Source organism: Barbus barbus, assembly GCF_936440315.1.
Source record: "Barbus barbus genome assembly, chromosome: 42".
NCBI lineage: Eukaryota > Metazoa > Chordata > Actinopteri > Cypriniformes > Cyprinidae > Barbus > Barbus barbus.
The window spans coordinates 6,517,792-6,543,986 of NC_136720.1; the positions used below are offsets into that span (position 1 = coordinate 6,517,792).

The 26,195-nt window shown below is 39.0% G+C and overlaps 1 protein-coding gene across 2 annotated transcripts; it reads right to left on the reverse strand.

The window, feature by feature from the left end:
- Window positions 1-350: 350 nt before the first annotated feature.
- LOC306861152 (cysteine-rich with EGF-like domain protein 2) lies at window positions 351-25,245 on the reverse strand. Of its 2 annotated transcripts, XR_013783453.1 has the most exons (12): window positions 24,888-25,245; window positions 24,370-24,452; window positions 24,048-24,158; window positions 21,960-22,051; window positions 21,035-21,211; window positions 18,699-18,797; window positions 12,514-12,597; window positions 11,884-11,979; window positions 9,992-10,075; window positions 9,669-9,764; window positions 521-631; window positions 351-369 (listed from the first exon to the last, which is right to left on the reverse strand). XR_013783453.1 is itself a non-coding variant. In XM_079403261.1 (11 exons), exons 1-11 carry the CDS (start codon window positions 25,014-25,016, stop codon window positions 2,421-2,423), a joined length of 1,131 nt encoding a protein of 376 aa, XP_079259387.1. In that variant the 5' UTR covers window positions 25,017-25,245; the 3' UTR covers window positions 1,708-2,420. The 2 variants fall into 2 exon arrangements, 1 of the variants encoding a protein (XP_079259387.1); XM_079403261.1 differs by lacking the exons at window positions 351-369; window positions 521-631 and adding an exon at window positions 1,708-2,500.
- Window positions 25,246-26,195: the final 950 nt, after the last annotated feature.

The window sequence follows — 26,195 nt, forward strand, 5'->3', positions numbered from 1 at the left end:
TTATATTGTTTGTTTAGAATGCAGCACTGCTAGGATTAATGGGGCTAGAATACAAACTGTCACTTATTGGAGTAGTATAGCCCAAGCTCTAAAAGAATTGTTTTAAATTAATGATGCATTATCCGGTGTGGTAATTTGCTGCTGGTGTTTATTTGTATGTTCCTTTTCAGTTACCCTGAAGTATTAATCACTTACTGTACTTGTGTGTTTTGTTCCCTGTAATTTTTTTATTTTCTTTAATTTCTCTTCTTTCTTGGTACTTATGCTGTCATCCAACATTTGTAATGTTATTATTTCAAATAAAAATACAAATCACCAAAAAAAAAAAAAGAAACAATTGATAATTTTTTCAATCTTGATTTTATTTCACTTTCAAGACAAACAAACAACAAAAATGGGGGGGGGGGGGGGGGGGGGGGGGGGGGCATAGAAGTAAAAAAAAAAAAAAGAGCTGTGAATGTACAGTATCTTAAAGGGATAACTCCACCCCAAAAAGCTAATTTTGTCATTAATCACTTACCCCCATGTCGTTCCAAACCAAGCTTCGTTCGTCCTCAGAACTCAATTTAAGATATTTTGGATGAAAACCGGGAGGCTTGTGACTGTCCCATTGACTGCCAAGTAAATTACACTGTCAAGGCACAAAAAAGTATAAAAAACATCGTCAACATAGTCCATCTGCCATCAGTGGTTCAATCTGAATTTTATGAAGCGACGAGAATACTTTTGTACGCATGGAAAATGAAAATAACGACATTTATTCAACAATTCGTCACCTCTCTGTCTCTCTGTGTCAGCGTAACGCCATTTTGGAGATCATCCGATGGACTCAAAGTGCATACGCTATTCTCTGTCATCAGTAACGCATGGATACGCTGTTTCCATTCAAATCAAAGCGTAAATAAACGTACAATACGTATCCATGCATTACTGAAACATACAATACGTATCCATGCATTACTGAACACCCAGGTGCTTCAGATACCTGGGTGTTCACATCACGCAGGACTTGACTTGGTCCTGTCATACCAGCACCCTGGTGAAGAAGGCCAGGCAGCGTCTGTACCATCTGAGACGCTTAAGGGACTTTAGACTTCCCTCTCGGGTGCTTAAGACTTTTTACACCTGCACCATCGAGAGCGTCCTGACGGGCAGCATCACTTCCTGGTTCGGGAACTGCACTATGCAGGACAGACGAGCCCTCCAGAGGGTGGTGCGTTCAGTGGAACGTACCATTCACACCGAGCTCCCTGACCTGCAGGACATCTACAGCAAGCGGTGCCTGGCCAGGGCCAGGAAGATAGTGAAGGACCTCAGCCATCCCAACAATGGACTCTTTTCTCTGCTGCGTTCAGGGAGACGCTTCCGCTCCATGAAGGCGAACACAGAGAGAATGAGGAGGAGCTTCTTCCCGCAGGCCATTCGGAGTCTTAACCACTCTCCACTCTAAGCACATCACCCCACACTTCCACTTTGCACACTTTCAAATACAATCTACACTAATTTGTAGAAGGTTACGTAAGGATAAATGAGTGGGACTTACATACCATTTGTCTTTTGTCTTTAGTATTCCTTTTACTCACTTATACACTTTACTGCACAGCACACGGACACTTTATCACTGACATACACTTTACTTTTTATAGAATCTATCTAGAATCATATTCTATTTTTATTCTTCATATCTATTTTTTATTTTATTTTATTGCTAGTTTATTTCTGTATATATGTTTACTGTACTTTTTCTATTTGTATTTTGTAAACTTGAGGTTTTTCTTAATTTTGTTGGACAATTTGTTGGACAGTCGTACAATACATTTCACTACATGTAGTACTATGTATGTATATGTATGTGACAAATAAAATTTGAATTTGAATTTGATGACCGAGAATAGCGTACGCACAATGGCGCTACGATGACACAGGGAGGTGACGAATTGTTGAATAAATGTCATTTTTATTTTCTTTGCGTACAAAAAGTATTATCATCACTTCATAAAATTCAGATTGAACCACTGATGGCATGTTTTTTATACTTTTTTGTGCCTTGACAGTATAATTTACTTGGCAGTCAATGGGACAGTCACAAGCCTCCCGTTTTTCATCCAAAATATCTTAAATTGTGTTTCCCAGGACGAACGAAGCTTTTACGGGTTTGGAACGACATGGGGGTAAGTGATTAATGACAAAATTTGTATTTTGGGGTGGAGTATCCCTTTAAGTATAATGTTGCTTACTGAGAAAGTGGTGACCACGTCTACTGCAAAAACATGTTCCACAAATTAAAAAGTGCTGTTTCTTTAAGTGCCTTTCACTCTTGATTGTTCCAGAAGAATAATAAACAGTATTTATACACTGCAGACATTAGTGGTCCCTAGGCAAATATTGTGTCCTGTTTTCTGCATTCAAGCCATATGACTTCAGAGGTCCTCATGTTTTTCGGGTGAGTCACCAATTTGGGAACCATCAGAATCAAAGGCAGGCACTTCCTTATTCTCTTCTGATGACACACACACACACACACACAAATACAATATTACAAAAGTATGAATTTCTGTGTAACAATGGGGAGTTAAGAATTTATTTATAGGGTGTAAATCTGTCCTCTTACTATAACTTGTATAATTTGTTGATATAACTAGTATAAAATGTTGATTGTCCTCTGAAAAGGTCCTCAATGGTGGTACAACCCAACTACACTAGCTTTAGATTTGATCACAGTGTGAATTTGTCATGGCATTGTACCAGCATCCTTATGCAACATCACAGCATTTATAAAGAATTGCATTCATTTTAGGGTTCATCAATTATCAAGGTGCATCAGTTAGGGTTCAAAGAATTGTTGCCAACATATAGCATGCCAGTAACATTAATCACTGCAATAATGAAACTGCTTCCCCTTATAACATACACTGTAGCATCAGTTCTTTTCTCACAGTGTCTAAAATGATTTGTTTAAAGATACAGTCTCTTTTCTGAGTGCCTTCTCTGCTCCGATTGGTCAGATGGCTGGGTCTGTTGTGATTGATTTACCACTGGAAAACAAAACTATACTATATCTGAATGTCAGCTCCTGAACCTTCCTGAGCAACTTCATACGAACAGTAATAACAGCTGAATAGTAAATGCTTACCAAAACAATAACAGTATGTTAACCAAGCACTATCATGAATTACTTGCATAAAAGTTTGCGAAACAAATCTTGCTCCACACTCCACACAGATGGCTACAGGTGCTACCGTATGCAACAAAACTATGCATTTTGAACCTTCTGGAGTATATATTTTGCATACAGAAATAATTAATCATACTTAGAAGTTGTGAAGCATAAGAACAAGATGGTCCAAATAAATCAGAATCAGAATCAGAATCAGAATCAGAAAGAGCTTTATTGCCAAGTGTGTTTGCACACACAAGGAATTTGTCTTGGTGTTATAAGCTTCCAGTACAGAAAGTACAAACATAGTGCAGACAACATATAATTAAGGTGATAAAGAACACTAATGAAGAGAATATACAATAATTAAGAATAACAATAGTAATAAAATAAAAATATACAGAAAAGAGACATGACCATAGACAGAACTGTGAATGTGCATGTGTCCTATGTGCAGATGAAGGTTTGATGGGTTATTTACAGATGTACAGTACCGGGGTGTGTTATGTGTTGTTCAGGTGGGATACGGCCTGGGGGAAAAAACTGTTCTTGTGTCTGGCTGTTCTGGTGCTCAGTGATCTGTAGCGCCGGCCAGAGGGCAACAGTACAAAGAGACAGTGAGCTGGGTGTGAGGGGTCCAGAGTGACTTTCTTAGCCCTTTTCCTCACTCTGGAGGTGTAAAGTTCTTGGAGGCTGGGCAGAGGGGCACCGATAATTCTCTCAGCAGTCCTAACTGTCCGTTGTAGTCTTCTGATGTCTGTTTTGGTAGCTGAACCAAACCAAACAGTTATAGAAGAACATAGGACAGACTCGATGATTGCAGAGTAGAACTGTTTCAGCAGCTCCTGAGGCAGGTTGAACTTCCTTAGCTGGCAGAGGAAATACAGCCTCTGCTGGGCCTTTTTCGCAATAGAGTCAATGTGATTGTCCCACTTCAGGTCCTGGGAGATGGTGGTGCCCAGGAATCTGAATGACTCTACTGAAGTCACAGTGCTGTTCATGATGGTGAGTGGGGGGAGAGCAGGGGGGTTTCTCCTGAAGTCCACTATCATCTCCACAGTTTTGAGCGTGTTCAGCTCCAGGTTGTTAAGACTGCACCAGACAGCCAGCTGCTCAACTTCCTGTCTGTAAGCAGACTCGTCACCATCCTTGATGAGGCCTATGACTGTAGTGTCGTCCGCAAACTTCAGGAGCTTGACAGAGGGGTCCTTTGATGTGCAGTCATTCGTGTAGAGGGAGAAGAGCAGTGGGGAGAGAACGCAACCCTGAGGGGCGCCAGTGCTGATGGTGAGAGTCCTGGATGTGAGTTTGCCCAGTCTCACTAGCTGCTGCCTGTCTGTCAGGAAGCTGGTGATCCACCGACAGATGGAGGAGGGCACAGAGAGCTGTCTCAGTTTGTCTGAGAGAAGGTCAGGTATGATGGTATTGAAGGCCGAGCTGAAGTCCACAAATAAGATCCTTGCATAATTCCCAGGTTTGTCGAGGTGTTGCAGGATGTAATGCAGTCCCATATTGACAGCGTCATCCACAGACCTGTTTGCTCTATAGGCAAACTGAAGAGGATCCAGCAAGGGTCTAGTGATGTCCTTCAGGTAGGCCAGGACCAGTCTCTCAAGTGACTTCATGACCACAGACGTGAGTGCGACAGGTCTGTAGTCATTAAGTCCAGTGATTTTGGGCTTTTTGGGGACGGGAATGATGGTGGAGCGTTTGAAGCAGCGGGGAACTTCACACAGCTCCAGAGATCTGTTGAAGATTTGTGTAAAGATGGGGGCCAGTTGGTCAGCACAGACTTTTAGACAGGCAGGTGAAATACCGTCTGGTCCTGAAGCTTTCCTAGATTTCTGTTTTCTGAAGACCCGGTTCACATCCTCTACACAGACTTTAAACGCAGGTAGAATGGTGGGGGAGGGAGTAAGGGGGGTTGCAGGGGGGGAAGGTGAATGTGTGAAGTGCAGATCAGAGCGGGTGCTGGGTGTCAATCTGGCCTTTTCAAATCGGCAGTAAAACACATTGAGATCGTCAGCCAGTTGTTGATTCTCCACAGACTGTGGGGGTGGTGTCTTGTACATGGTGATGTTCCTCAGACCAGTCCATACCGACGCCGGATCGTTGGCTGAAAGTTCTTTTTTCAACTTCTCAGAGTAGTTCTTTTTAGCCACTCTGATCTCCTTTGTTAGTCTGTTCCTGGCCTGGTTATACAAGATTTTATCCCCACTTCTGTAAGCGTCCTCTTTGGCCTGACGAAGCTGTTTGAGTTTCCCAGTAAACCACGGTTTATCATTATTGAATGATAAGAATGTCCTGGTGGGGATGCATATATCCTCACAGAAACTGATATATGATGTTACAGTCTCTGTGAGTTCATCCAGATCGGTGGCAGCGGCTTCAAAAACAGTCCAATCAGTGAGGTCAAAACAAGCTTTTAAATCTTGCTCTGCTTCATTAGTCCATCTCTTAACGGTTCTTAATACAGGCTTCGAAGATTTGAGTTTTTGCCTATAGGTCGGTATGAGATGAACCAAACAGTGATCAGAGAGCCCCAGAGCTGCCCGTGGGACAGAGTGATATGCATCTTTAATTATTGTGTAACAATGATCCAATATATTTATGTCTCTGGTGGGACATGTAACGTGCTGTCTGTATTTTGGCAGTTCGCGGGAGAGATTTGCTTTATTAAAATCTCCAAGAATGATTAAAAAAGAGTCCGGGTACCTTTGCTCTGTTTCAGATATTTGTTCAGCCAGCTGTTGCATCGCGGCGCTCACGCACGCGTCCGGAGGCACGTACACATTCACGAGAATGAAGGAGGAAAACTCTCGGGGTGAATAGAACGGCTTACAGTTTATGAAGAAGGCCTCCAAATTAGGAGAACACATCTTCTTCAGAGTTGTTACATCTGAACACCAACCTTCATTTATGTAGAAACATAGTCCACCACCTCTCGTTTTCCCCGTTAGCTCCGTGATGCGGTCTGATCTGAACAGCTGATATCCAGGCAAATGAAGCATGTTATCCGGGATGTTTTCACTCAGCCAGGTTTCAGTGAAGCACAATGCAGCAGAGTTTGTAAAGTCCTTATTTGTGTGGGTGAGGAGAAGTAGTTCATCCATTTTGTTAGGAAGGGATCGGAGATTCGCTAGATGAATGCTTGGGAGCGCAGTTCGGAAGCCGCGTTCGCGGAGTTTAACCAGCGCGCTTCCCTCTTTTCCGTCTGAGCGCGCGTTTGACTAGGACCGCTGCCCCTCCGACCAAAACATCCAACAAAGCGTCTGAATAATCAAAAACCGGAAAAAAATTGTCCGGTGTGTGTTATTTTTATAAAAGTATAAAAAAACATCGTCAACATAGTCCATCTGCCATCAGTGGTTCAATCTGAATTTTATGAAGCGACGAGAATACTTTTGTACGCATGGAAAATGAAAATAACGACATTTATTCAACAATTCGTCACCTCTCTGTCTCTCTGTGTCAGCGTAACGCCATTTTGGAGATCATCCGATGGACTCAAAGTGCATACGCTATTCTCTGTCATCAGTAACGCATGGATACGCTGTTTCCATTCAAATCAAAGCGTAAATAAACGTACAATACGTATCCATGCATTACTGAAACATACAATACGTATCCATGCATTACTGAACACCCAGGTGCTTCAGATACCTGGGTGTTCACATCACGCAGGACTTGACTTGGTCCTGTCATACCAGCACCCTGGTGAAGAAGGCCAGGCAGCGTCTGTACCATCTGAGACGCTTAAGGGACTTTAGACTTCCCTCTCGGGTGCTTAAGACTTTTTACACCTGCACCATCGAGAGCGTCCTGACGGGCAGCATCACTTCCTGGTTCGGGAACTGCACTATGCAGGACAGACGAGCCCTCCAGAGGGTGGTGCGTTCAGTGGAACGTACCATTCACACCGAGCTCCCTGACCTGCAGGACATCTACAGCAAGCGGTGCCTGGCCAGGGCCAGGAAGATAGTGAAGGACCTCAGCCATCCCAACAATGGACTCTTTTCTCTGCTGCGTTCAGGGAGACGCTTCCGCGTTCGCGGAGTTTAACCAGCGCGCCGGCGCGCTTCCCTCTTTTCCGTCTGAGCGCGCGTTTGACTAGGACCGCTGCCCCTCCGACCAAAACATCCAACAAAGCGTCTGAATAATCAAAAACCGGAAAAAAATTGTCCGGTGTGTGTTGCCTTATGTCCAGTAGTTCGTCTCTGGTAAAACTGACAGTAGGAAAATGACTAAACACAGAACAAACAAACAAAAACAACAAAAGTACGGGAGCGTTCCACACCAAAGTGGGTACTGCCCCATCTTTAATAAATAATCATTGATATATCTGTTTGTGAATGCAAAAGGTCTGCAAAGTTTCAAAGATCACACACTACATGAAAGGTAATAATGGGGTATAATGGGGCACTTTAAATGATCACAATTTGTGTTCTGCAGAACAAAACTACATGGGTTTGGAACAACATAAGGCTAAGTAAATGATTACAGAATTTTCTGTAACAATTCAGATTATGGAACACATTCACTATTAGATTTGATGAAAAAGAACAGTGAGACCCTGCCCGGGCTCTGACCCATGTCGTCATGGGTCCATCTCATTGGTTAGATTGGTTAGACAAGGAGGACTAGCTTTTGGCTGCAGAAACTAGCTTTTCGTACATGGAATGTGACCTGGGAAAGGAGCTGATGTTAATGTGGGAGGTTGGGCATTACCAGCTAGATGTAATTGGCCTCGCTTCTATGCACAGCTCTGGAACCAAACTCCTGGATAGGGATTGGACTCTCTCCTTCTCTGGTGTTGCTCAGGGTGAGCAAGTGGGGGTGGGAATATTGACCAATCCCTGACTCGATGCCACGGTCTTGGAAATTAATTATCAGTTGATTAATCAGTTATCGGCCAGTGTGGTCCAACTCAATTATACGTATTGGTAAAAATCCACTATCGGCCGACCTCTAGCTCCAATTATAGAGGGATCCCACTTCTCAGTCTGCCAGGGAAAGCCTATGTCAGAGTGCTGAAAAAAGATATTCCGGATGATTGTTAAACCTGTTCACTAAGCTGTGACCTTCAGCATTTACTTGGGCAGTTTGCTGTTGAGTGTGAACTAGTGGAAATGAGCACCTCTAAATCTGAGGCCATGGTTCTGCGCAGGAAAAGGGTGTATTGCACACTTCGGGCAGAGAGTGAGTTGCTTCCCTAAGTAAAGGAGTTGAAGTATACTGGGGTCTTGTTCACATGTGAAGGTAGGTTGGAGCATGACATTGACAGGAGGATTGATGCAGTGGCAGCAGTAATGCGGCCGCTGTACTGGGCTGTTATGGTGAAGAGAGAGCTAAACCTGAAGGCGAAGCTCTCAATTTACCAGTCGATCAACATTCCAAACCTCACCTATGATCATGAGCTCTGGGTAATGACAGAAAGAACGAGATTATGGGTACCAGCAGCTGAAATGAGTTTTCTCCATAGGGTGTCTAGGATGCCCCCTAGAGAAAGGATGTAAAGCTTGGACATCCGGGAGAGATTCGGAGTAGAGCTGCTGCTTCTCCGAGTTGAAAGGAGCTAGTCGAGATTGGTTCAGGCATCTGGTCAGGATGCCTCCTGGATGCTTTCCAGTAGAGGTGTTCTGGGCATGTCCAACTGGGAACTGACCCCAGGAAAACCCAGGACATGATGGAGGGATTATAACGCCTTGGAATCAACCAGGATGAGCTGGAGAAAGTGCCAATGGAAAATGCATCCTTACTCAGCCTTCTGCCACAGCGACCCGGTTCCGGATAAGCAGCATGGATCGATTTATGGATATTTACTAGTTTCCCCCTCAATAAACTCCTAATTTGCTGCTTATTGATAGTAAACCGAGGTGGACAGTAGTGAAGTATTTTTACTTCACTCAAGTACTAGATTTCTAATGTAATTAAGTATTAAATGATATTTAATATGAAACGTAGTGCAGTAAAAAGTACAATATTATGCTTTGGAATGTTTTCTAAAGAGAAATATTTAAACTTAGACACTTGAAAAGTACTTTTACAGCAGAGTAAAAATACTTCACTACTGTCTGCCTCTGATAGTAAATAAGGTTTGTGGTAGCTATGTTAAGGTAGGTAGGGTTAAGGGATCTAGAATATTTTCATGTAGAACAAGGCAGAATAAAATGTGCTTTATAAGCAGGGGAGCTCCCCTGTTTATAAGTACTAATAAACAGCCAGTATGCTAGTAACTAGTTGCCAAAAAGCAACTAGTTACTAGTAAATAGGTGTTCCCTATTCTAAAGTGAATTTTCATTTCTGGATGAGCTGTGTAAACAGTGTATTTTCATTTACTAGAATGTGCTCTAAAACCAGTAGCACACCGTCACATAAAAATTAATCTTAACACAATCTTGGTGTTCCTGGTGTATACACTGCCTCCAGTTGCTCACATATCCACAAGCACACGAAAGACCTAAAACTACAGTCATTGCCATTCAAGCTATTCCCCGATGAAAAGTGATACCTGTGCAGGTGCCTTCTTCATCCTTATAGACATCAGCACAGGTGAGACAGTTATTGGCACCAGGTCCTTTGCAACCAGAGCATCTGGTATCGCATTCTGGGGTATAAAATAAGGGTAAAATTTAATTTTACAGTGTCCTTGTTTGACGTAATTATGCATCATTTACAGTTACTAACACTAAGCTAACCCTAAACCTACACTAAGCACATGTTGGAAATTAATATTACTCATTACTTATTTGTGTAATTACACTGTTACAATGACACATAAAAGGTTACCAAAATAAAACAAATCTTTGTGTTAACACTGCATTTGAAACAAACCTTTACAGGAGAAAGAACCATCAGTATTTAGGCAGTATTGGTTATCTTTGCACAGAGCTAGATCTTCGGTGCATTCATTGATGTCTGTAATAGAAAAACACAGGACCAATATAGGTAAAGACAAATCTATGGGCCTTAGAAATGCATAAATAGCCAAAAATGCATGAAGTTAGTTAGTTAACGCATAAAGTACTTGAATTGTCACTTAAGGTTTACGATCCAAAACACACACACACGTCCTGATGCAAGATAATTTTTTTTTTTTAAATGTAGATCTACTTTGTGCGACTTAGGAATAAAATAACAGTAAAATAAACATTGCTATATTTTATAATATTGCTTTATGATTAAGATATACAGTAAGTGTTTTGTGTGTATACTATTACAAAATATAACGATGTTTATTTAACTGTTATTTATTTATTTTATTCTTAACTCAAACAAAATGGATCTGCATGTAAAGGCCTTCTTTTCTTTTTGCAAGTTTCCCTCAATAAACTCGAAATTTGCTGCTTATTATGGAAGCCCGTTTCCGCCACTGAATATGAAATAAAAAAAGGTTATTGCGACTTTCTCACAATTCTGACCTTTTTTTTCCACAGAATTGTGAGATATAAACTCGCAATTGCGAGTTATAAAGTCAGAATTGCGAGATATAAAGTTAGAGGATATAAAGATAAAGATGTAAAGATATAAAGACTTTTTTTTTCCTCGCAATTCTGACTTTTTTTCTCAAAATTGCGATATAAATTCGCAATTGCGAGTTATGAAGTCCAATTTTGAAGGGGGAAAAAAACAAACGAATATGTTCTCAGAATTGCGACTCACAATTCTGACTTAACTCGCAATTGTGATTTTATATCTCGCAATTCTGAGAAAAAAAGTCAGAATTGCGAGTTTATATCATGCAATTCTGAGAAAAAAAGTCAGAATTGCGAATTTGTATCATGCAATTCTGAGAAAAAAAAATTGTGAGATAAAAAGTCGCAATTACCTTTTTTATTTTTTATTCAGTGGCGGAAACGGGCTTCCATAGCTTATTGATATTAGTAATGTAGTTGTTATGTTTAGGTATGGTGTAGGGTTAAGGGATCTAGAATACGTTAATGAAGCATACGTCAAGGACTCAAATCACCCTGGTAACCGACTATTCACTTTGCTTCCATCTGGCAAGCGCTTCCGTAGCCTGATGGCAAAAACTGAGAGACTTAGAAGGAGCTTCTTCCCCCAGGCCATCAGGCTCCTAAATTCTAACTCTGTGTCATAACATCACATGACTCCATGTAAATATCACCATATCAATAAGCTATTCATAATTTTTTCTACGTCATATTGCTGCTAATTAAATACCCTGTACAACTTTTTGCACATTCCTCTTATTACTATTTAAGTCGACAACATACTGACCCGCACATTTATATTTATATTTTTATCTTTTATTTTATTCTTTTCTTTTTCTTAATATTTGTATACTTTATAATTGCACTGTCCTTCGAGCAGACCTGACCTACATTTCATTGCTGGTTATACTCTGTATAATTGTGTATGTGACAAATAAAAATCTTGAATCTTGAATGAAGCACATATAATTCTGCATAAGTACTAATAAACAGCCAGTATGCTTGTAACATATATGCTAATAAGCAACTCGTTAATAGTGAACAGTGTTCCCTAATTTAAAGTGTTACTGAATTTTCATTTCTGGATGAGCTGTTTAAAAACAGTGCTCTATTTAGTATTTAGTATAGCATCACATAAGGCTTCCTTCATCCACACACTCCCAGTGTTCCTGGTATATACACTGCATCAGTTGCTCACATATCTACAAGCACATGAAAGAGCAAAAACTCTCGTCACTGCCATTCAAGCTCTTCCCTAAAGAAAAGTGATACCTGTGCAGGTGCTTTCTTCATCCTTATAGCCATCAGCACAGGTGAGGCAGTTACTTGCACCAGGTCCTTTGCAACCAGAGCATCTGATATCACATTCTGGGATATAAAATAAAAGTAACAATTTATTTATGCATAATTGACAGTTACTAACCTTAATCCTAAACCTACAGTAATCAAATGTTGGAAATTAATATTACTCAGTACTTATTTGTGTATGACTGTATATACCGTGATGATGGTATAAAGTATCCATTGTTAGAGATTTTGCTGTCTCAGACAGCATGCAATTGCGAATTCGGGATGTGCAAGATGTTTAATAAAGTTTTTAAATGCAATAGGGAGTGAAAAAGAACTCAATGCGGTACTCACACACAGCATGTGTATAAGCAAAACACTGAATAGTCTTCACTGAATGAATCAAATATGAACTGATTCTTTCTAAAGATTCAAAACTGATTCAGTCAAGAGCAGTAAGTGATATTTTTAATAACAAAAATAAAATAAATAGCTATATCAAAATGTATTGTTGTTGTGAAATAAAATTTCTCATAACATGAAATTAGATTTTGGTAATTTCATATGGGTTTCCAAATTAAAATTAATCTTTGCTAACACTGTATTTAAACAAACCTTTACAGGAGAAAGATCCATCCGTGTTTAGGCAGTATTGGTTATCTTTGCATGGAATTGGCTCTATGGTGCATTCATTGATGTCTGTAATGGAAAAACACAGGACCAATACAGGTAAAGACAAATGTATGGGCCTTAGAAATACATATCAAAATAAGCAAAAATGTACAGTTAATGCACAAAGTACTTGAATTGTCACTAAAGCTCACAACACATAATTCATATATATCGTAAAAACATACACACGGTCCTGTTGCAAAAAAAACAAACAAAAAAAAACTTTAAATGCAGGTCCACTTTGTGTGAGTTAAGAATTAAATAAGTAAAAAAACAGTAAAATAAACATGGCTATAGTTTATAATAGTGCTTTATAATTTATGTATATTTATATATATACACATATATTTACAGTGGGTACGGAAAGTATTCAGACCCCCTTAAATTTTTCACTCTTTGTTATATTGCAGCCATTTGCTAAAATCATTTAAGTTCATTTTTTTCCCTCATTAATGTACACACAGCACCCCATATTGACAGAAAAACACAGAATTGTTGACATTTTTGCAGATTTATTAAAAAAGAAAATCTGAAATATCACATGGTCTTAAGTATTCAGACCCTTTGCTGTGACACTCATATATTTAACTCAGGTGCTGTCCATTTCTTCGGATCATCCTTGAGATGGTTCTACACCTTCATTTGAGTCCAGTTGTGTTTGATTATACTGACTGGACTTGATTAGGAAAGCCACACACCTGTCTATATAAGACCTTACAGCTCACAGTGCATGTCAGAGCAAATGAGAATCATGAGGTCAAAGGAACTGCCTGAACGGACAAAAACCTTCTCCAGAGTGCTCAGGACCTCAGACTGGGCCGAACGTTTACCTTCCAACAAGACAATGACCCTAAGCACACAGCTAAAATAACGAAGGAGTGGCTTTACAACAACTCCGTGACTGTTCTTGAATGGCCCAGCCAGAGCCCTGACTTAAACCCAATTGAGCATCTCTGGAGAGACCTAAAAATGGCTGTCCACCAACGTTTACCATCCAACCTGACAGAACTGGAGAGGATCTGCAAGGAGGAATGGCAGAGGATCACCAAATCCAGGTGTGAAAAACTTGTTGCATCTTTCCCAAAAAGACTCATGGCTGTATTAGATCAAAAGGGTGCTTCTACTAAATACTGAGCAAAGGGTCTGAATACTTAGGACCATGTGATATTTCAGTTTTTCTTTTTTAATAAATCTGCAAAAATGTCAACAATTCTGTGTTTTTCTGTCAATATGGGGTGCTGTGTGTACATTAATGAGGAAAAAAATGAACTGTGAAAAATTTAAGGGGGTCTCAATACTTTCCGTACACACTGTGTATGTATATATATATATATATATATATATATATATATATATATATATACACACACACACACATACATGTCTTAAGTCGCTGGGGTATATTTGTAGCAATAGCCAAAAATACATTGTATGGGTCAAAATTATCTATTTTTCTTTTATGCCAAAAATCATTAGGACATTAAGTAAAGACCATGTTCCATGAAGATATTTTGTAAATTTCCTACCGTAAATATATTAAAACTTAATTTTTGATTAGTAATATGCATTGCTAAGAATTTCATTTAGACAACTTTAAAGGCAATTTTCTCAGTTTTTAGAATTTTTTTGCACCCTCAGATTACAGATTTTCAAATAGTTGTATCTCAGCCAAATATTGTCCGATCCTAACAAGCCATACATCAATGGAAAACTTATTCAGCTTTCAGATGATGTATAAATGTCAATTTTGAAAAATTGACCCTTATAACTGGTTTTGTGGTCCAGGGTCTCACACACACACACACACACACATACACACACACAGTATCTCACAGAAGGGAGTACACCCCTCACATTTTTGTAAATATTTTATTATATCTTTTCATGTCAACACTGAAGAAATGACACTTTGATACAATGTAAAGTAGCGAGTATACAGCTTGTATAACAGTGTAAATTTGCTGTCCCCTCAAAATAACAACACAGCCATTAAGGTATAAACCGCTTGACACAAAAGGGAGTACACCCCTAAGTGAAAATGTCCAAATTGGGCCCAATTAGCCATTTTCTCTCCCTGGTGTCATGTGACTCGTTAGTGTTACAAGGTCTCAGGTGTGAATGGGGAGCAGGTGTGTTAAATTTAGTGTTATCGCTCTCACTCTCTCATACTGGTCACTGGAAGTTCAACATGGCACCTCATGGCAAACTCTGAGGATCTGAAAAAAAGAATTGTTGCTCTACATAAAGATGGCGTTGGCTAGAAGATTGCCAAGACCCTGAAACGGAGCTGCAGCACGGTGGCCAAGACCATACAGCAGTTTAACAGGACAGGTTCCATTCAGAACAGGCCTCGACATGGTCGACCAAAGAAGCTGAGTGCACATGCTCAGCGTCATATCTAGAGGTTGTGTTTGGGAAATAGACATATGAGTGCTGCCACCATTGCTGCAGAGGTTGAAGGGGTGGGGGGGTCAGCCTGTCAGTGCTCAAACCATACGCCGCACACTGCATCAAATTAGTCTGCATGGCTGTCGTCCCAGAAGGAAGCCTCTTCTAAAGATGATGCACAAGAAAGCCCGCAAACAGTTTGCTGAAGACAAGCAGACTAAGGACATGGATTACTGGACCCATGTCCTGTGGTCTGATGAGACCAAGATAAACTTATTTGGTTTAGATGGTGTCAAGCGTGTGTGGCGGCAACCAGGTGAGGATTACAAAGACAAGTGTGTCTTGCTTACAGTCAAGCATGGTGGTGGGAGTGTCATGGTCTGGGGCTGCATGAGTACTGCCGGTACTGGAGACCACAGTTCATTGAGGGAACCATGAATGCCAACATGTACTGTGACATACTGAAGCAGAGACTGGGCCGCAGGGTAGTATTCCAACATGATAACGAACCCAAACACACCTACAAGATGACCACTGCCTTGCTAAAGAAGCTGAGGGTAAAGGTGATGGACTGGCCAAGCCTGTCTCCAGACCTAAACCCTATTGAGCATCTGTGGGGCTTCCTCAAACGGAAGGTGGAGGAGTGCAAGGCCTCTAACATCCACCAGCTCCATGATGTCGTCATGGAGGAGTGGAAGAGGACTCCAGTGGCAACCTGTGAAGCCCTGGTGAACTCCATGCCCAAGAGGGTTAAGGCAGTGCTGGAAAATAATGGTGGCCACACAAAATATTGACACTCTGGGCCCAATTTGGACATGTTCACTTAGGGATGTACTCACTTTTGTGGCCAGTGGTTTAGGCATTAATGGCTGTGTATGGAGTTATTTTGAGGGGAGAGCAAATTTACACTGTTATACAAGCTGTACACTCACTACTTTACATTGTAGCAAAGTGTCATTTTTTCAGTGCTGTCACATGAAAAGATATAATAAAATATTTACAAAAATGTGTGGGGTGTACTCGTTTCTGTGAGATACTGTATATACATATATATAATGTGTATATATATATATATATATATATATATATAATGTGTATATATATATATATATATATATAATGTATATATATATATATATATATATATAGTGTCATGGCCAAAAATATCGGCACCCTTGGTAAATATGATCAAAGAAGGCTGTGAAAATTAATCTGCATTGTCAGTTCTTTTGCTCTTTATTAAACCCCCCCCCCACAAATCTAACCTTTTATTTGATAATAACAATTTAAAATGGGGTGAAATATCATTATGAAATAAATGTTTTTCTCTAATACACATTGGACACAATTAACGGCACCCTTTTATTCAATACTTTTTGAAACCTCCATTTGCCAGTTTAACAACTCTAAATTTTCACCTATAATGCCTCATGAGGTTAGAGAACACCTGGAAAGAGATCAGAGATCATTCCTTCATCCAGAATCACTCCAGATCCTTTAGATTCCCAGCTCCATGTTGGTACTTCTCTTCAGTTCACCCCACTCATTTTCTACTGGGTTCAGGTCAGAGGACTGGAATGGTCATAGCAGAAGCTTGGTTTTGTGCTCAGTGACCAATTTTTTTGTTGTTTTGAGGTTTGTGTTTGGATTATTGTACGGTTGGAAGATCCAAACATGGCCCATTATAAGATTTCTAACAGAGCCAGTCACTTTTTGATTTTTTTATCTGTTGGTATTTGATATAATCCATGATGCCATGTGTCTAAACAAGATGTCCAGCATCTCCAGCAGAAATATAGGCTCACAACATCAAAAATACAGCAGTATATTTCATTGTACACATGGGGCACTTTTTATCCCTATGTTCACCAAACCCATCTTGAGTGTTTGCTGCTAAAAAGCAAATTTTTTAGTTTCATCTGATCATAGAAGCCAGTCCCATTTGAAGTTCCAGACGTGTCTGATAGCTGAATATGCTGGAGTTTGTTTTTGGATGAACAAGGAGAATTTTTCTTGAAACCCTTCCAAACAACATGTGGTGAAGTAGGTGCTCTTTGAAATTATTTTAAGGTTTTCTGACCCCGAGACTTTTCCCCCGGACCCCGGAACATTTTCTACATGATAAATCATATGTATTTTTATTATAGAAAAAGAAATCTCAACATACTACATGGCTAAACAAAAAGACTTATACAGCCATACTATCTTTGCGAGCACAGACTGAGATAGAGTTTTTAGTACAATCAAGCTTACTTTTTTTATTCATAATTTGCATTAAAAAAAAAACAATTATTTTTCATATTAATAAAAACTGATTAAAAGATCAAATATTTGCACTAAGAATGTAGTGTGCTTCTTATTAGAGTCTGTTTCTATAATTATTGATTTGGCACTCTGTTAAAAATGCCTTCACCATGAACATACTCTGGGTTGACTAAATTTACTTGCAGTTTTGGAACTGGCATGCCTTGAGCAAGCATTTTTTGGGTTAATCAGCTGAGAGTTTTAGATATACAGTATGTGATGATAAGCAAACCTTTCTTTCTGGAATATAGTCTTGGATAAAATTGTGTCATCTTTCAGGAATATTCAAAGTATGGCGTTACTAATTTACACTATCATCGCCCGATGTGGTTGCAAAAGCTGTCAGGTTAATGCAGGTGCAAGGCCAACAAAGGCCAAAGCTTTGCGATTGAAGCACCAACAGATTTTTAGAAGAACCCAGGCAGGAATGTCTTAGCCCTAAATGGTGGTCAGCAGCCTCTAGGAGGCAGAGGAAAGCAATGGTGGTGATAGGAGTAGGACAGAAGAAGGAGATCTGATTAGAGCAGTAAGCCAGCAACAGCAAGGATGTTGAATCCATCTGCAACAGCCTACTAAAGCCAAGTAATCAGAGTAACCACCAATTGTGGTGGTACGCCACAGAGGATAACTGTCCCCCCACGAGGCTTCAAGGTCAAACTCACAACACATGTTGGCTAGCTGCAAGACCACCTTGGCGCAGGAATAGTATGTTTCTGGCATCGATAAGAAAAAGTGTTAAAACAGTGGTATCAAACTCAGCTCCTGGAGGACCACTGTCCTGCAGAGTTAAACTGCAGGAGCTAAACTCTGCAGGACACTGGCCCTCCAGGAGCCGAGTTTGACAATAAGGGTAGAAAGTGGTTAAGCCATTGTACTGCATCAGACTTGTAAAGAAGGAATGTCTGGATGGGAATGTAAGATGGGAGTTGCAGAGGTGGCAAGATGTCCATGACCACTGGCCCACTACCAGGAGATGTTCTGAGACTAATAGGACAACAAAATCTGTGAAAGGTGGTTCCTGGGTGAAATCTGCAGCTGGAACAAAGGCAAATAATTTTCTTTTTTCTTTTCTTATTCCTTCACCCAAAGAGTTCAGAGGTGCTTTTCAATTGGGATGTCAGAAAACAATACTTTGAACAAACAGATTGTGTTATAATATAATTGTGTACAAATTGTTGTAAAAATGTCTCCAATAAGAAAAACACAATACCTATTAGATAAATAGTATAGGAGTGTCAAACATAAACAAACTGGTCAGAATAATGAAAGGATGACTGCAAACTATCCCTAATCTATATCTACACCATGAAATATTTTAGAACAGAACTATTAAAATGCATTCACTATGTAAATGACTTCACTATGTTAAAGGATTTTAAAGTTTTATTATTTTCCATGTGTTTTTCAGGCATTTAAATTATTATTTATTTTCTTACCAATGCATGCTCCTTCTTGGTCTTTCTCCCAGCCATTCCTACATTCTTTACAATCCTGATTGGTTCCTCCAGTGCAGCCAACACAAGATTCATGACACTCTCAAAAAATAAAAAATAAATGTCAAAAATTATATATGATCTCAAAATCTTACATTTCAAATAACAATTTTGTTTGTTTGTTTTTTTAGATTTCTCAAAATTCTTCCAGATTTCCGATTTGAAATCTATATTTTCAAGGTGGTCTTAGACTTTTAGACCCCAGCGTATATGGATATAACAAATATTATAACTAGGGGGTGTGCTCAAAGCTGAATACCTCATTTGGAAAGGAACAGACAATAGCTTAAAAACGAATAATGAATTCTAACAAATAATAGAAAAAAATATTTGTCACGACTTGTGCTTGCTGGATAACAGGTGAGCCAGGGATACTACAATATTATACATAAACTTCTAAATTCACTACAGAACGGGTGTGTAAATTGAATGAATGCAAACTCTTTGAATAAAATGAACAGCACAATTGCAAATAAAATAGCAGTGTTGCTGTCTTTCAGAAATCAGAGCTTAAGTAATATGAATTAAGATACGGAATCATGTAAAATCGATGTGATATACGTTCTGTCTCAATTTCTTTTAGAGCGGGTCCATAATTTAATGTATTTTCTATTTGTTCAGATTTGTATTATGCATAGTAAGAGTTATTTGTAGTTTTCAGCCACTGAATATTATTCTCTAACTATTTCAGAAAAAGTATTTGAGGTTGTGGACAATTGTCCAGACATAACACTGTAAACAAAGTTCTTCTGAAAAAATAAACAACAACAACAACAACAAGAATAATATTGGCATATATTGATATACAGGTGCAGCTCAGAAAATTTGAATATGGTGAATTGTTCTTTGAAACCACAATAATCGGGAACACTGCTGACTTGGCAATGGTCCAGAAGACGATCATTGACACCCTCCACAAAGAGGGTAAGTCACAGAGGGTCATTACTCTTGTGGGTGGCTGTTCAAGGAGTGCTGTATCAAAGCATATTAAATGCAAAGTTGACTGGAAGGAAGAAATTGGGTAGGAAAATGTGCACAAGCAACAGGGATGACCGCAAGCTTGAGAATACGGTCAAGCAAAGCCGATTCAAACACTTGGGAGAGCTTAACAAGGAGTGGACTGAAGCTGGAGTCACCACGCTCAGACATCTTCAGGAAAAGGGCTACAAAGCCACTTCTGAAATAGAAACAGCGACAGAATCGTCTTTCCTGGGCTGAGAAGAAAAAGAAGTGGACTGTTGCTCAGAGGTCCAACGTCCTCTTTTCAGATAAAAGTAAATTTTGCTTTTCATTTGGAAATCAAGGTCCAAGTCCAGTGTGAAGTTTCCGAAGTCAGTGATGATTTGGGGTCTTCTGCTGGTGTTGGTCCATTGCGTTTTATCAAGTCCAAAGTCAATGCAGCCGTCTACCAGGAAATTTTAGGGCACTTTATGCTTCCATCTGCTGACAAGCTTTATGGAGATACTGATTTCCTTTTCCAGCGGGATTTTAGCACCTGCTCACAGTGCCAAAACCACTTCCAAGTGCTTTGCTGACCATGATATTACTGTGCTTGATTGGCCAGCCAACATGCCTGACCTGAACCCCATATGGAATCTATGGGATATTTTCGAGAGAAAGATGAGAAACAGTCAATCCAACAATCCTGATGAGCTGAAGGCTCAATAGTGCCTCAGCAGTGCCACAGGCTGATCGCTTCCATGCCACACCTCACTGATGCTGGAATTTGTGCTAAAGGAGCCCAGACCAAGTATTGAGTGCATAAATGAACATACTTTAAAGAACTTGAACTTTTCTGTTTTGCAAATCCTTTTTTTTTTGATTGATCAGGAAATATTCTAATATTTTGAGATACTGATTTTTGACTTTCATGAGCTGTAAGTTCTAATCATCAAAAAAAAAAACGAAGTGTTTTACTTTACATGTAATGAATCTAAAATATGAAAATTTCACTTTTTGAAATAAGTTACAAGAAAAAAAAAAAAAGAACTTTTCACCATATTCAAATTTTCTGAGATGCACCTGTATATACACATTATCTTTTATACAACAAGGCATGTCTGTCAAATGAAAGCTATAAAAGAGACAAAACTACATTTAAAACAGACTTCTAATGTAATTTTACGAACTCCCAGTGAAGTCTCCCCTATTTCTAGTTTTATCAGAATACGGATACAAATTTTTTTTAGACTGCTACAAATACAGATATTAGCTCCACTGCACACCCCTAGTAATAACTATGAAACATAAGATGTTCATCAAGTTTATTTGATGTGTACCTTTGCACAAGGAGAATGTATCATTCCTCTGTGCACTAAAATAACCATCACTGCAGTCCAGACACAACTCCCCTTCATATCCCTCATCACAACTGCACTTCCCATTTCCAGCCCTTGTTCCATCTCCATCACATTTGCCGTTACCATGGCATGGTTTGTCAGCTCCTCCAATGCAAGCTTAAAATAATGCAAAACAAAAGACAATTTTACAAATTTTCATAATCTCAAAACAGTGCCTTAAAGTCTGCAACAATGCGTGTACATGAATGGAAATGCTTCTAGCTTTACAAGCTTAAATCCATGTGTTCTATAATCACAGCACAATGCCTTGTACAAAGCATATACTGTATGCATTGGATTCACAGTGTTGCCGTAAAGGGGTGCAACAGAAGACATAAGGATGGAGTTCCATCAACCAACTTTTTAAGCTGATTTTCAGTGGTAAGCTTTATTTCCATATTGGTTTGAAAATCTGTGGTAGTCAGTGTGAAATGTAACAAGAGGAAAAATTACTTTTTGCATTCCCTCACACAATGCTTACGTTACCCCAAGAAACTTTGCATTTGTTTAAAAAAAAAAAAAAAAAAAAAAAAAAGTTTTGTTTTTGATAGTAAAAGGATTGCATTACCCCAGTCAATTTTGCATGCAAAAGCACTGCAATATAGCTTCCTCAATCTCAATGATTTCCATCAGCACGTCCCCTTAAGGGCTCCATAGCTTATAGCTGGCTACGTGAATCAAGTTTAATGGAACAGAGAATTGTAAGTACTAATTGTGTTGTCCCTCTTCAATGCTGTAGTTTGTTACGGTCACAGTAATGCAAAAACACGTTAAATATCTACAAAGGACTGTGGACTTGCAATGCTTTGGCTAAGCATTTGTATATTTATTAAAAATGTGTTAATTCAACACTTAGTTCACTTACTGTTGCAGTCAGGACCAAATAAGCCTTTTGGACAGCACAGTTTGTTGGTCTCTATACAAAACCACTTGAACAGATCAGGGTGTTTTGTTTTCCTGCAACAAAAATGCAAACAAGATAGAAAAGTTAGATTTCTTTTTATTAATTTGATTAAATGGATACTTTCAACAATGAGACTGAAGCCCAAAGTATACAGACATTGTCTGCGTGCCATATTGTATCGCACAGTGTGCAAGGCATAAATTATGTCATCAAGAGGATCCACACAGACTGTCCTTATGCACATACAGGTGCATCTCAATAAATTACAATGTTGTGAAAAAGTTCATTTTTTCTTCCAAGTTATTTCAAAAAGTGAAACTTTCATATATTTTAGATTCATTGCATGTAAAGTAAATCACTTCAAAAGTTTGTGTTTTAATTTTGAAGATTAGAGCTTACAGCTCATGAATGTCAAAAATCTGTATCTCAAAATATTAGAATATTTACATTTGAGTTTCAATTAATGACCATCCCTACAGTATAAATTCCGGGCATCTCTTGTTCTTTGAAACCACAATAATGGAGAAAACTGCTGACTTGGCAATGATCCAGAAGACGAACATTGACGCCCTCCACAGAGAGGGTAAATCACAGAGGGTCATTACTAAAAGGTGTGGCTGTTCACAGAGTGCTGCATCAAAGCATATTAAATGCAAAGTTGATTGGAAGAATTTGGGTAGGAAAAGGTGCACGAGCAACAGGGATGACTGCAATCTTGAGAATACGGTCAAGCAAAGCTAACTCAAACACTTGTGAGAGCTTCACAAGGAGTGGGCTGAAGTTGGAGTCAGTGCATCAAGAGTCACCACGCTCAGACGTCTACAGGAAAAGGGCTACCAAGCCACTTCTGAACCAGAGACAACGTCAGAAGCATCTTACCTGGGCTGTGGAGAAAAAGAACTAGACTGTTGCTCAGTGGTCCAAAGTCCTCTTTTCAGATGAAAGTAAATTTTGCATTTCATTTGGAAATCAAGGTCCCAGAGTCTGGAGGAAGAGTGGAGAGGCACAGAATCCATGTTGCTTGAAGTCCAGTGTGAAGTTTCCACAGTCAGTGATGATTTGGGCTGCCATGTCATCTGCTAGTGTTGGTCCACTGTGTTTTCTGAAGTCCACAGTCAACGCAGCGATCTACCAGGAAATTTTAGAGCACTTCATGCTTCCTTCTGCTGACAAGCTTTATGGAGATGCTGATTTCACTTTCCAGCAGGACTTGGCACCTGCCCACACTGCCAAAAGGTACCAAAAGCTGGTTCAATGACCATGGTGTTACTGTGCTTCATTGGCCAGCAAACTCGCCTGACTTGAACCCCATAGAGAATCTATGGTGTATTGTCAAGAGGAAGATGAGACACCAGACCCAACAATGCAGATGACCTGAAGGCTGCTATCAAAGCAACCTGGGCTTCCATACCATATAAGCAGTGCCACAAACTGATCACCTCCATGCCACGCCGAATTGAGGTAGTAATTAAAGCAAAAGGAGCCCCTACCAAGTATTGAGTACATATACAGTAAATGAACACTTTCCAGAAGGCCAAAAAGTCACAAAAAATGTTTTTTTTAATTGATTTTATGAAGTATTCTAATTTGTTGAGATTTGTTGAGTTTGAATTGGTGGGTTTTTGTTAAACGTGAGCCTAAATCATCACAATTAAAAGAACCAAAGACTTAAACTACTTCAGTCTGTGTGCACTGAATTTAATACATGAGTTTCACAATTGGAGTTGTTCCACAACGTTCTAATTTATTGAGATGCACCTGTATCTTCCAATTCTGGGAGGAACAGGAGAGGAGGAACCAGGACAGTTGGTCACCCTACCCTAGTATATGGATGCTGCTACTTTGTCTTTCAGAGCAGTATACTTATACTGGCCACCAGAGATGCAGTAAAAAACAGCCCATGCACGGTCAAATGAAGTATGCTGAGAAAGGCTTGCCTATTCAACAGTGCACAAGACATAACGGCACGCAGAAAAATGAAGTATACCTCAGCCTTGAGAATGAAGTCTTCAGGTATTATGCTATAAATTCTCCATTTGAGTTTCTGACCTCTTGAACCACCACGTCTCAAAGTGTTCCTCATTTTCTTCCAACATGTGGTTGCACTCAAAACTGCTGCTGTCACACAAGCCCTCCAGTATCTCCGTCAACCTAATCTCACTAAAAAAAAAAAAAAAAAAAAAAAAAAAAAAAAAAAAACCACACACACACACACACACACACACACACACACACACATTTATGAATTGCAACCAGTCTGGGTCAAGATAATGAACTAGAAGAAGTGCATTTAAATATTTCATTAGTGCATGCAAGTAAATATTGCTTTAAGATGTTGTGTGTCACATTATCAAATTTTCTTACTTCTCACCTCAATTCATATTTGGAGAGTTTTCGCTCTTCCCATTCTGTGTTTCCACCACCAAAATTTTGCTTTGCTGTTTTTTCCAGACCCTGGCAAAAATGAATACGTTATATCTAAAGTGACCCTAATAAGTATTCAGACATTTACAGTACATCACATTTAAACAGGTCTAAATGTCAATACTATATGATATCAATGTAATATTTGTAAACAAGTGATGCAAGAGACTCTAAGAAATAACACTTTTCTGAACCATTTGTGCAGAAATAACTGGTTCGAATATGATATGTAGTTTATGTATGAAATCAGTTTCCCTCTAGTTTACATGTGTCACATATGGACATGTACTAAGGTATGACAACGTTCAGACACTTTTTGCACAGTTTTGAACGGAAAATGTATTGTTTTACCATTTTATAACTAACAAACTTTATTTAATAAAGTTAATTGCTTTAAAGATGCTATTTTTCTTCAAGATAGATCGATAGATAAATAGAAAGATAAATAGAAACATACAGACATACCTTGTCAAAATTGTCGACTAATTGTCTGCATGTTGAGCATAATGCGTTAAAGTCCTTTGTATTCACAGATCCAAGTGGTAGAAACAAAATAATACAACTCAAGAGAAAAATACTATATGAGCGTAACATGCTTTCTTGTCTAGCTCAAAGGTTGCCCAGTAAGAAAACACTGTTTTTCTAGATTGTATCCACCCAGTTAAGATGCTCTGAATCAACATCTAGTGTCTGAAATTATGACACGCTTATTATAACGATATGTAGATTGTCATTTTCAGAAATTTCCATGCCGCCCTCTCACCAGCTAGACATTCGGATTTCCGCGTCAGCCTTCTTCTTCTTCTTCTTCTTGGTTTTTAACGGCGGCTGGCAACCAACGAAAATAGGTGCATTACCGCCACCTTCTGCTCCGGAGTGTGGAACAGATTTTTATATTCTGTTAATCAATCCCGTCTCTCTAATAAAATCATAGAAAGCTTTATTGTTTACTTCACTCGCCCATTTTATTAATACCTTAAAATTTAAATCCTGACTTCTATTTTTACTTAATTGTTCTATCATTCTTCCTCTTTCTTGCTCATACTTCCTACAATCAATAAATACATGAGGTATTGTTTCTTCAACATTACAGTATTCACATAATCCATTTGGATGCTTCCCTAATATTTTAAGATTGCCATTTAAATTTGAATGCCCTAATAGTATTCTGTTATAGATGACCTCCTCTTTCCTTGACTTTCCTATACACTTTATATTTTGATTTACTTTATTTATTAAACTATAAAGGAATCTACCCTTTTCCCCATTGTTCCACTTAATTTGCCATTCTTTATTCACTTCATTCCAGATTAAAACCTTAATCTCTGATTTACTTAATGGGACTTGTATCTCTATTGTTTCTCTCCGTAATGCTTGCTTTGCTAATTTATCCACTTCTTCATTTCCCTTTATTCCTATATGTGCTGGGACCCAAATAAACCTGACTAATGTTTTATTTTGAACAATTCTTGAGTGAATTTGTAGAATACTAAAGAGAATATCTTGGTGACTTGATTTAAAAGATATCAAACTCTTTAAGACTGCAACTGAGTCAGAACAAATTAAAACATTCCCAGGTTTGTGTTCCTCTATCCACTGCAATGCCAACAGCATTCCTATCATTTCTACTGTATAAACTGACAAATGATTAGAAGTTCGCTTTACTCCATTGATACCCTGGTAGCCGCTGTTTTGGACTAAAAAAGCAGACCCAGTTATTTGACTTTCTGGATCTTTTGATCCATCTGTATACACTTGTATATGCTGAGGGTA